The sequence below is a fragment of the Limanda limanda genome, chromosome 14, assembly GCF_963576545.1.
Source record: "Limanda limanda chromosome 14, fLimLim1.1, whole genome shotgun sequence".
In the NCBI taxonomy this organism is placed as follows: domain Eukaryota; kingdom Metazoa; phylum Chordata; class Actinopteri; order Pleuronectiformes; family Pleuronectidae; genus Limanda; species Limanda limanda.
Genome location: NC_083649.1, coordinates 15,832,125 through 15,844,945, shown reverse-complemented (window position 1 = coordinate 15,844,945; position 12,821 = coordinate 15,832,125). Strand labels below are relative to the sequence as shown.

General features: G+C 44.1%; 1 protein-coding gene across 1 annotated transcript in view; it reads right to left on the bottom strand.

The window, feature by feature from the left end:
• Positions 1 to 8,020: 8,020 nt before the first annotated feature.
• The window catches only part of LOC133019207 (ephrin type-B receptor 4a-like), a 43,752-nt gene continuing 38,951 nt past the window's right edge, over positions 8,021 to 12,821 (bottom strand). Inside the window, exons 16-17 of the mRNA XM_061085601.1 lie at positions 12,305 to 12,463; positions 8,021 to 11,364 (exon numbers count right to left, since the gene is read on the bottom strand). Of these exons, the coding sequence (XP_060941584.1) occupies positions 11,256 to 11,364; positions 12,305 to 12,463 (268 nt within the window). The 3' untranslated portion in view covers positions 8,021 to 11,255. The remainder of the gene's footprint in view (positions 11,365 to 12,304; positions 12,464 to 12,821) is intronic.

Below are 12,821 nucleotides of genomic sequence, written 5' to 3'. Positions count from 1 at the left end.
ACTGACAAATATCTGAACTGGAACAGTGGAGTTTGTTTTTAGTGATTCTGTTGCGTAACTCTGCAATGTCAGTCCCACAATATAATGTAGTAAGGTATGGTGAGGGAGTATAGAACAAAAATGGAGCGCTGCTATTTTTGCCACAGTGTACATACTGTACGGTGATGAGAGGGCGGCGAGCTCTGCTGTTAGTGAGAGGAGTGTGTACTGCTGATGGAGACTTTTTTAATCAGAAGTTACTGTGGGTCACCACTGTTCAGGTTGTGTTACTCACCCTCCAGCACCTTTATACACTGCTGCACTAAAGAGTGTCAGATTTATTTTACTGCAACTACGAGAGCGCTGGCAAAGGAACAGTCTGTAACAGTCAGGGTGGCAAATCACACCGGGAGGCTGCTTGAAAATGAATCAAGTCCACGCGAGTTAAACAACAAAGTAAATTGTGCGGCTCTGTGCAGCACGTTGGTGCAGTGGCTGGAGCCTCACAGCAGGAACGTGCTGGGTTCGATCCTGCATTGCAAAGTCAATTCTGTGTGTTTGTTCTGCCTGTGTCTTTGTGGAGGTGCTCCGGGAACTCCTGCTTCCTCTCCAAAGATTATAAGAGACTCTTAATTGCCTGTAGGGGTGAATTTGAATGGTTGTGTGTCTCTGTGCGTCATCCCAGTGATACACTGCTAACCTGCCAAGGTCACACCTTTAACCCTGCCTCAAGTAATAGCTAATAATGCACTTGTCATAAGGACAATATCATTTGCCAGTGACTCCCAAAACAATTAAAGTTTAAGAATGATCAGTTTCAAGATAATACATAATTGTTAAGGTTTGGTTGTACTGGACCTCGCTGCCTGAACCTGCCTGTTTTGGATAAACGACACTCCATTATCATTGTTTTACTGTGAAGACACGACTACTTGGTTCAGTAGGGACCCCATTCGAAAACTGTGTTTATTGGGCAATAGTGACAATCTGTAGGGGTGTGAAGATATTGTGTGGGTGTGTGTCCATCATCCTTATGTGAGCAAAAAGTCCCCTTGACATAAATCATTACATTTTGTAGGTGAAGGGTTAAGGCTAGGCAGGGATACAAATGATGGTTGAGGCCAGAGTAAGTCTCCAAGAAACCAAATATAAGCAAAACAAGCAAAACATGACTCTGCGTTTCCTTTAATGGTGCAACACCCTCTCTTGATTTCCAGGGGGCGACAGAGTAGCGCAGGGGAGTGACAGCGCCCCTGCCGGTCGATCGAAAGTTATAAAAAACTGAGTTCAGAGGCGACTCCTCCCTGTGATGTGAGACAGACGCTGTCATCGAGGATTTACATTTAAAAAATGCCGTGGCACGCTGCATCCATCAAAGTCGTGCAGGGAGCCGCTGTACACACAGATGCAGGTAATGGATTATAGATCAGTCGTGTGTCTGACAGAAGTTGTAAATACTCCAGAGGAGCTGTGTACTCCCACATCATAGTCCTCTCACACACACACACGCACATGCACACACACACACACACACACACACACACACACACACACACACACACACACACACACACACACACACACACACACACACACACACACACACACACACACACTAACATCGACGATCCTGCCCCATTTTCATGATGCTCTCATGAAGGCAATGGCGCACGGCTGCAGCTGCGCACCACGCTGCAGGTTTATTTTTGGAGAGCTCGTTGCGCACGGAGGAGAAATGCGTTGCTGGAGACGTGACTCGTCCGAGTTCGTGGATTCGGACAGCAGGTTCTCTGGAAGTGGGTTTGCACTGATGGCTCCGATCAGATATCCTTATCAGGCTGCTGCATGCACTGCTCAACTTCTCTGGGCACACACACACACACACACACAGGAGCCTGCGTCCATGGCATATGTATGTGCACATATATACAGGACCACACAGGAATCTCATATTTAAAGACCCTACCGTGTTTCTTCTGTAAAACACAAGAGAGTCAAAACAAGAAAATACACTAAACCAAATTATGTCCAGAATATACAGACCACACCACACATTCTACACACTAGAGGGCGCCAGTGACACAGTAAATAATCCCAGTCCCTCTATCAAGTGTGTGTGTGTGCGTGTGTGCGTGCGTGTGTGTGTGTGTGTGTGTGTGTGTGTGTGTGGGGGGGGGGGGGGTCATATCATTGTATATGAGCTGTGTAAAATTGGAACCTGTCCAGCGTTGATTACAGTTATTTTATTTCTATAATCCGATCACATTCATAGTACGTACACTCACACACACACACACACACACACACACAAATACTCGTATACACACACACACACACACACACAGTCACTTACACACACACACACACACACACGCACACACACACAGGCACTTACACACACAGACACTTACTCATACTTTGTAAACCTTGTTGTATTGCGTCCAGATGATGGTTAAATCATATCCATATGCTGCCTCCTCAGATTTCTTAGTGGACGACTCTGCACATGGTGAACAAAGGTGCAGGGACCTGTAGGAAGACACACACACACACACACACACACACACACACACACACACACACACACACACACACACACACACACACACACACACACACACACACACACACACACACACACACACCCTCTTACTTCCATCATAGTGAGGACACTCATTGGTGCATTCCCTAGCCCCTTAACCTAACCTTCACCATCAAAACTAAATGCCTAACATAAACCTAATCCTAAAAGCAACACTTAACCCTCAAAAAGCTCTGCACAACCTTACCCTTAACCTAACCTTAGCCTAAACCGAACATTAAAACATGTCTTAACCTTAAAATTGTTTGATTTACATTATAAGGACTTGCTTTTTGTCCCCATAAGGATGGCAAGTCCATAATAATGTGACTATGTAAACAGATTTATGTCCCCACAACATGAGTCATACCTGGACCACACACACACAGAGAGAGAGAGCGCGCGAGAGAGAGAGAGAGAGAGACAGAGTCCTGATCGCCCTGCGGACTGTCATTATGTGAGCCTAAAAAACACAGTTTGCTCATGGGGTCAGCACCGAACGTGAGTGGTCATGTTTTTACAGTATAATCAACCGTTCTGATGGAGTGTCATTTATACAAAGGTGGAGGGTTTGAGGGGCCATAGGCAAACAATGGATGTGTGTGTGTGTGTGTGTGCCACTCAAAAAGTTCAACTTTATATGTCCCTATCCTAGTGAGAAAGTGCAGCAACTTGTGTGTATATGGTTGTTTCACTCTTCAGTGATTTCTACTTATTTGCTGGACAAACATGTTTGAAAATTGCTCAATGAGGCTGCTGCTGCTCGCCAAAGAACAATTTACATTTAGACAAACAAGCAGAAATGTCTCGTAAAAAGTAAACAGCTAAACGACCGCAATACAAATATGAGCGGCAGACTCCACTGTGTTCATGAAAAACAGACAGAGCTGAAGATTTAACTGTGGAAAAGGGGGGAAAAAACAGATGAAATGTTTAAAAAAGAGGTTTGGTAGTTTCTCCAAACCCTGAAACTTTTGCCTGATTAAAGAGAAGGCTGGGGAAAACCCTCCGCGTCTCAGTTTGTTGACCAGATGACTTTTGGTGGACACACATTTTTTCCACTGATGGCAAAGATTTACAGTGTTGGGGTTCAAGGGGCGAGAGGGAGCCTGGGCTGAGTTAGGACCTGAAGGTGAGGCCTGGGAGAGAGGTTAAGCACAACACTGTGGCGTGAACTCATCAATCTGAGTTCAATAACCCATATGGTAATCCATCACGCTGAGCAGGAACATCTTTAACACAATGTTTGCCATACCTCATACTTCAGACACACCCGCACAAACCTTTATGTCTCAAACAAAGCGTGTCTACTTCTTCTTTCCGACTTGCACAGCAATCTGATATTTTTCTTCTACATCTAATTCCCCCCCCAGCGTAAACTGGACCCTGACTCATGTGGATCGAGTTTCAGAATATGGGTGAATCACAGGGAGAGGATGAGAAGCAAGAAGGTCACACTCCTTTCATTTCCTCACAGAAGGCAACGAGCACATCTTAGCGGAGTGGAAAACAAAAGGCTGCCACTGGGGAGATGGATGGCTGCTGTGCGTGCGTGTGTGTGTTTGTGTGTGTGTGTGTGTGCGTGCTGAAAGCTGAGACAGAGCAGGAACCAGCAAAACACCTTTGCAGAGGCCGGTCTTTCGTCCTGAAGGTGTTGACATCCATATTCACATTCTTCATGCCGCTAACGCCTCAGTCGAAAAACATGATATGTTCTTTGAAGCCTGATGAAGGAGAAGTGGTTACCTGCTATTATATGTGACTTATGGCTGTTTTGGAGTCATAATGTATATATCGACAAACCATTTGGCTCGGAGAATGATCCATTTTTATGAGCAAACAGACGCACGAAGGAGCAGGAGGAACATGGATCCATAACTGTGGCTGGGGCCAAAATACATTCCTCAATTTCTGATGCAGACATTTCAAATAATGATAATGAATGGAGATGATCCAAAAATGACATTGATTTTGAGCATGACAGCCTCACAAAGAAGTGAATAATGTCCCAATATTTGAATACCCCTGCTGCAACAAATAAAAAATAACACTGAGGGACAGAAGGGCCCCGTCATCCGAGGGTTTACGTTGATTTAAGTGGATTAGGCAATAATGAAAAGTACAAGACTAATTCCACGTCAAACTGCACTGCAGCACGATGGAATAACCCTACTTTCACAACCCGTTATTTGATCAGGTGGGTCGGCTAAGAACACAGTTGTATTTACAGCAATGGTCTGTCACGGGCTAAAGCAAAGTCAACAGATGTATTGTAGAGCAGCGGGGAGCGACAACTTTTCCCAGCCATCCCATTCGATATATATACGAAATAGAGCCGGAGCGCAATGTGCCTCCTATCTTTCCACACCATCACACGGCGTGCACAGCTGAAAAATAATCTCAGCTGGCTGCTGGGTGGATTTTCACCAGAAAATGCCGGGCCATTTGGAATCAGATCATCTGCGAGTCCTCTCCGGGAGGGAAGACTTGGCACAGGAGCGACAATCTCAGATCTAACTTTCCATCTCCGAGCCGCTGCTGCACGGGAAAATCAAAAGCAACTCTGCAGATTCAAAAAGAAAGTATTAAATCAGTCAGAAAAAAAAAGTATTCTTTTATATGTTAAAGGGGAATTACAACAACTTTACGCTTCAGCTGGTTTAGGAATAGTATTCAAGGTGGTGGTACGCTGGAAACAAACTGATTGATATGTCCTCAGACTATATTGGAGAGCAAAATTTCTTATAGCTGTTTCCATAAGGGTCACACTCAAAGTTAGAGTGATAAGATATGATGATCATTCCAATACAGGGAGAAAGGTGCACACTTTCAAATTCATATGTAGTGTTTCCCTTGTTTTACGCAAACACTGGAAAAAAGAAGTGGAGATCAATCATCGGACGCAGCTCCGTCGGGGGGGAGGGGTTTCTGAGAAGCACTTCTGCTGGTCACCTTGGAAACTCACATCAATAACAAAGTGCCAAAATACAGAAAGAAAAATGTTTCTCTTGTGCGTCTGGTGTTTTCTTTGGATTTTCTTTCTTTTTTTCACTTTTATGTCTTTATTACATGAAATATATTCAATAAATAGATATAGAAGTGAATGTGGAAATGTCTATCTACTTAATTAAGGATTGTATTAATTTCACTGACTAAATAAAGTAAAAAACTAAATTGGAGCTGAGTAGAATGCATAGCTCAACCGAGGCCCAACGGTCTCCTTATGAAACCACATTTAAATTCACTTGATCCAGATTTTTATTTGGATCTGCACCAAAATGCACACACATAAATATCAGTCCCCCAAAAAGCCAGATTTTTTAACAAGATCCATGAGTTATTCCCTCTCAAATCAGGGAAAATCTTGATCCACACCAAAGTTTTATGGCTTTGTTCCTGATCCAAACCACATCTTTCGAGTAGTTTGGGTGTAATCCTTCAAACAAACAAACAAATGCAGACGAAAACATAATCTCCTTGACGGATGGATGTCGGAGCAGAATGACACCGCTCATCTGTTAAAACATAAATAACCCCGGCGCTGAGGTCGTCAAGTTTGACATGATTTAGGTTTGAGACATAAATATGTTTTCTAGCAGAAGACCTGCACCACAAAAAGGAGAAGGTTTTGGAAGTGAATCAAACAACAGATGGCATTGAGTTGCATTATGGGACTTGCGTGATCCAGTTTGACCCATACTTGGAACTCAAATTCAGCTGTTTGGAATTTGACAATTAATCGGTCTCTTGTGAGCCCCCTAAAATTTATGGGAGCGCAAAACTCTCAGTGGAGTACGTCGTCAATCAATACACGTTTAATGCAGGATCACACTCTGACTTTCCGCCGTGTTTACTGCTCCAGACGGACTGAAACCATTCCACATCACATGCACCCTGCCCCCCCTTTGCTTTCAAACACACAGGTACCTGTCCCACTGGTTAACCCCCATCCACCACGGCCATGCATCCACCCACACACACACACACCCGCTCTCCACACTTGAATGAACACAGGAATGCGAGGGGAATGACACAATCCCACCAAATGCTAAAACCTGGCGGGCCCGCTCCGCTCTCTCCCGACTCGACAGCGGCCCTAATGAATGGCCATTCAGAAATGCAGACAAAGCTGAGCCTAGATTTGTACTATACGCCGGGGGTCAGGGGTCACGCAGAGCAGTGACAGAGGTAGAAAGCAGAAGTGAATGCCCAACTCTTGCTTTCAAACACCCAGATGAAGAAAAAAGAGATTCATACAAACTGGAGCACTCTGCAGAGTTAAGGAATGCTCCGGAGGAAGAAATTGTTAATCATTGTTATTTTATCTCCAGCACACAGAAGCTCCACTTGCGCACGTCTGTAGTTTGTGGACCACACGAGAGCAACAGAACAAGAGTAATGAGTCAGTAACACAGAGATAATCAAAGAACATTAATCAATGAATCTAAATACTGACTTCAAGCCCCGGCTGCTTAGCCTGCCTGCATGCTTAAAGTAGCTTTGGAGATAGGAGAAAGAAAGGAAGTGTGTGTGTGTGTGTGTGTGTGTGTGTGTGTGTGTGTGTGTGTGTGTGTGTGTGTGTGTGTGTGTGTGTGTGTGTGTGTGTGTGTGTGTGTGTGTGTGTGTGTGTGTGTGTGTGTGTGTGTGTGTGTGTGTGTGTGTGTGTGTGTGTGTGTGTGTGTGTGTGTGTGTGTGTGTGTGTGTGTGTGAGGGAGGGAGAGTTTAAGCTTATGCTGCGCTATAAGCTGCTCTCAGCCCGAGGCACAGGAGAAGAAAAGAACATCTCTTCATGATTAAAAAGAGCTGAGGACCAGGAAGGGAAACATAGGAGAGGACAAGCTCCAAGGCCCTCAGGGGTAAAAAATTAAAAAAGAAGTGTCTCTGGAGGAACAGAAGGCAGGAGGAAATGCTGCGAGACGGCAAAGCTGCAAAACAAAAAACAGGGACTGAGGTATGACTCTCGCCCTCGCGGTCTCAGGTTCCCTTCTCATTCTGAATAAATGGGGCGATGGGATAGATGAAAGGCGTGCTCGCGACAAAAGCCACAGAGACGACAGAAAAGGAAAAAAAACACCACCCCCGTTGAGATGTTTTACTTCCACGTTTGTGCTGTGATGTTTGACAGTCCAGGCAGAGGCCTTATCTAACCCTAGATAAGGACACGACAACCAAGGACCACTCTGTTTGGTGCAACCTGTGAGCAGCGATAAAAAACTCAGTTAAAGAAAGTTTTGAGGAAATCCAAAAACGTCCATCGTTTGATTCAGGACTGAAGTCACAAGACGGGTAGATTTCATGCTGTTAGGTCAAAAAGGGACTCCCTATTAAATATAATGACATATGATGATGTATTTTTTATGCTTCTTCAGTTTTGGTTCCACTTGACAATATAATTCAGTTGAGGCTGAGGGTCTTTGTACTTTTCACATTGAAAAGAAGCTGAAAGAATTGAGTCCTTGGTGATAATCACTGCTGTGCATCTTTATTATGAATACTGAATACAGATTAGCGTACACACAGGATGGTAATCAAAACATACTTTTTGTATCTATTCATGATTTTCAAAGTTTAACTGAGATCTTCAATATGAAGACCGCATTTCCCACAATCGTTGAGGGAACTCTTGCGCGACAATACCAGTGTTTCTGATTAAGGCCTTTCAGCAATTTGTGTTACAAAAGGAAGAGAATGGATGATTTTGGCATCACACGCATTTTGATCACATTTGGTCTTTTTCAAGTAGCAGCACAATCATTTTAAAGCAACACTATGCAACTTTTTTCACCTTATAATAGCAGCACCGAAATTAATTTGATGGTACACTGAATGGTGCCACCTTCATCCCTACTCCTCACCCTGATGCTACTCTGTGTAACCTTGGTGAGCAGGTATGAGAATCTGTAAGGCTAGCTGGACCAATCACGTTTGAGCAGGCTTTGGTTGCCAGATTGTAAACAGACCATGTGGCAGAACACATTGACTGAAATAAATCTGGCTTTTTAATTTATCTGCATTCATATGCTGATAGCGGTTAATAGGAATTCTCAAAAATGTCATCTGGAGCTACAGCACATATAAAAAGTGATAAAAGAAACTAATAGGACTGTAAACAATGTCATTCATAATTAGCCGTCATAGAATAGCCAATGGGCTCAGAGATTTTTGACTGATAGTCGCAGTTTAAAAAGTCATATTTAGACACAGCAAGTTCAAGAGTGATGCTGCACTACTGTACATATAATTACAATTATACTACAACTAATTACAAAACAGTGTTTATCTCCAAGATCCACCGTGTAAACTTATAAAATATGAAGGATTCTGAGCAGAGTTTGGTGGAGCACTTATGGTTCATGGGTATTTTTATTGTTACATCATATATGAATTTTTGTTGCTATCATTAATAACATGGTTACACTCTTATTGTTTTCATTATAACTAGTCAGAGCGGAAACCCCCCAGTTTCACCATAACCGGTCAAGGCAGATGACCGCCCACATTGAGTCTGCTAGATGTTTCTTCCAGTTAATGAGTTTTTTCTCCCAACAGTTGCCTACGTGCTGTTCATTGTGGGATCTGTTTCTAGGATTTTTAAGGTCTTTACCTTCTATGTAAAGTGTCTTGAGATAATGTATATTGTGATTTGGCGCTATACAAATAAAGTTGAATTGAATAATGTCCACCGTTCTGTAGTGGTTCAGTTCAGTGAGTGGTAAAACACAATCGGAGCTCCGCTCAACAAATTGATCGGCTTTGGTTTTTCTCTGCATGAAAACCACTCAATGTCTTGGACACAACACTTAACAGAATGAATTACCACATGTGTCTACAGAGGGTGCTATTGCTCACTAAAAATTACACAGTGTTGCTTTAAGTCAGCATGTGCTGCGAACATTACATCACAAAACCTTTGGTGTGCAATCAGGGGATTTATACTACTCATTACATTTGATTGGACTTAAATGTGTGAAAATTGCACCTTAAACCTCTTGAAACTTATTAGAAAAAAGACTGAATGGGAAAAAAGAAAGAACGATCAAACATGAAACAGAGCTTAAAGGGAACAAATCCACACTGGCACAAAGAGGAAACTACTGAGAAGAGTGTTGCAATGCATTTTGTTTCCAAAGTGGCTGCTTAAGCTCCATTTCCCTGATTCACTGCAGGTCTGGGAGCCAGCCGGGGAAAATTACACCTGACCCAAATGTCAAAAAGGCTGGTATTACCCTTCAAGAGATGCAAAGTCTTTGAGAAATACTTTGACATTTTGAACTCCAGTCCATTATTCCTCTCCACCAAGCACATGTAATAATGTGAGGGGAGGGGGGGGGCACCGCTCTGCTAATCAAACAGGAGCTCAGCAGTGTTGTTAGCATTCCAGCCTGAAACCAATGGATACTGCTGACAGAAAGCTAACCCGCTACCCAATCTAAATGTCAATAAACAATGTTTGTACAGCTAGCTGAGCAAGAGCAGATACATTTCACAGACGGCATGACAAACATTGGATGTAGGAAAATATACGCTAAACTTCAAAATGTCAAAGCAAACCCTTTACGGCACATTTACATGAATCACCCACGAGATTTCTGCTTTTAAAAAATTGGCATTTAAGTCCACAAAGATGACTGAATGGCACTGGAAGATGGAGAACACAGAGTTTCAACATTGTATTAGTCAAAACATGTGCAAGGCCAGATTGCTTCCTTGGTAAAGAAAACCAATTCGACAGTGTTCTCTGGTCTCTGAGTCCACTTGGTCCTTTGTTCAGTCTGATTATAATAAAAACGGAGCTGCCGGCAGAATCACAGGCAGTGGAAATAACCCAACACACTCCGAGTGAGAAGCGTGGAGTTACTTAAGAGATTAAAATGAACTCTGATATGATGAAAGTGCTGATATGTGTCGTGTGTCTCTCCGCTCCTCACTGGCTGCTGAGCTTGGAGAGCCAGACTGAGGAAGATGAGAGGAGTCTGATTAGGACGAGTTCAGCACTCTCCAGAGTCTGCATTACACATCACACCTGAGCAAAGAGGTAATGTTGAAATCAAATGGAAGAAAAAAAACAAAAAGTACAATCCGACTGTTGAAATGTTCAGTTTTGATGTAGTTGATGGAAGTATTAATGTAATCCAGATGGATTTAATGTAAGACACCCAGAGTAAAAGCAGTTCTCATTCATAATTACACAACAATATGAAAACAGATGAATCCTTGAATTGTCACCGGCATTTTTTCTTCTCGGTCTCCTTTGGTGAAGCAACGTTTTATTGGGTCGAGAACCCGTCAACTGCCAGTGTTCAAGACGCCAAGATACTAGAGGAATTTGTAAACACTGATCCGTCTCTCCTCTTGGTTTAGCACGTTTACTCTCTAATCTCTGGTGGATATAAAAACACTGAGCACAAACTTTAAAAATGAGTCATTCTGCAAATCATCAGCTTCTCTCCCTGGTCACTGGGGGTGACAGGGACTCGCCGGTCTCCAGACGACTCTCTCATCCTCTGGGGGAAAGTCATCTTGAGCTAGATTTTTTTTTTTTTAAATCTCTTTTTCATCCTGGTCATGAATAAATTGTGCCAATCTCTCTTGGAGTCCGTGTCCAAAGTGGGTCACAGGAGAGGATCCGGAGTGCTCTCAGTACATGGGCTACACCTGCGTGCTGGTGTTCACGTCCAGGTTGCTGAGGGGTGAGCTAGAAGGTCACCGTCGCAGTGCTCTTGTTTCGAAAGGTCATTGTCTGGATGCTGGAGAGGATTTTCCTCTGATGGCCGGCCAGAGTCACACCCATGTGGAGGAGATCCCTGAACAAAGACAAGGGGAAAAAGGACTAATTAGGAAGGAAGAACATAAAGAAATGAAAGATTCAATGGACATAAAAGGGATATTTCAGTCCGGAAATCTTTGCTCTCTGGGCTTCAATAGTCGTTCACACTTAACTTAAAATCAAACTTCAGGGAATCATGCTCAGTTTTTCAGATAATTAAGTTCACACTACACACCTAGATTCTTATTATCAATAATCTTGCAGTGTTTGTGGTGACAGGGGGCTGGCCCGCTACACCATCTTTCACCAGGAGAAAGCTATCTGGGCACTGAGCTACATTTAAACACGATAAGAGAAGAGAATCAGACTGATCGTCCTGTTCCTCTGTGTCAAGCTGCTTCAGAATGACACATCCGGCTGGGGGAGAGGTGAAACTCTTCAGTGGTAAAGAACAGAGAGTAAGCCAGGAATCGTTTTCCCATCAAGCCCAATGCAGTTAATTCAAGCTGCCCTGACTTTGTAACCATGTCCCTCACGCACATGGTTATTGCTTTGATTTCCATGATTACACACGTGCAGTTTAAAATCAGGGGTCACCTCCCCCCTACTCGGACCCTCACCACCTTCACCCTGTCCCTTGCTCTGATTGTCTGGATTTGTCACCTACTCCGATGCGGAGGTTGGAAATCTGATCGGAGTCTGCGAATGGCCCCTAATCGTGTCTTTGAAGAGTGAACACACGGCCAATGGCGACTGAAGATCAAGCGAAAGCAGCACTTTTGTCTGCGACTTGCAAAAACTCGGGGCCGGACCGAATAAATCAGGCTGAAAATCCCAAAGTGTGAGCAAGGCTTTTAATTAATGTCGCCGCCACAAGTGGGCCCGGCTCTCTGACCTTGTGGGCGAAGCCAAAATGCTCCTCCAGAGATACTGCAAGTCTCATTTTTAGATAAGAAAAACTCTCAGTAGGTACTGACTGTGTGGTGATCTGGGCCAGCTGGTCCACGGAGTTGAAGCCGGCCTGCAGGAAGCTGTCCTCGTAGCGCTCCATCTTGATGGCCCTCAGCCATTCCCCCACCGAGGCGCACGACGACAGGGCTAAAGGTGCACGCTGGTCCAGCAGGCTGTAGGACGGCCTGGGGGGGTGCGGAAAGAGGGGAAACAAAGCAAGGACTTTACACACACTGTCAGCACAACAACAGTGAGGAGCTTATACATATATATCCTGCAGCAACATTCCTGCTGACACACAGGGGGATAATCTGACTGTGAGTGACTGACAGGGAGCAACAATGGGATCTGTCAGGGGTGGAGGCTCCTCTGCTGTAAGCGACCAGCCCGACAGGCAGAATGTGGAGGTGGGGGGGAAATGGGCACAGCAAGAGGCTGACAGGTCCCAGCAGGACGTTAAGAGGGAACATAAGATTGGGCAATAGGAGGGTCTGGCGCCTGTCCCGTGACTATCAGGAGAGACAAACCTGGTTCCTCTTTTTA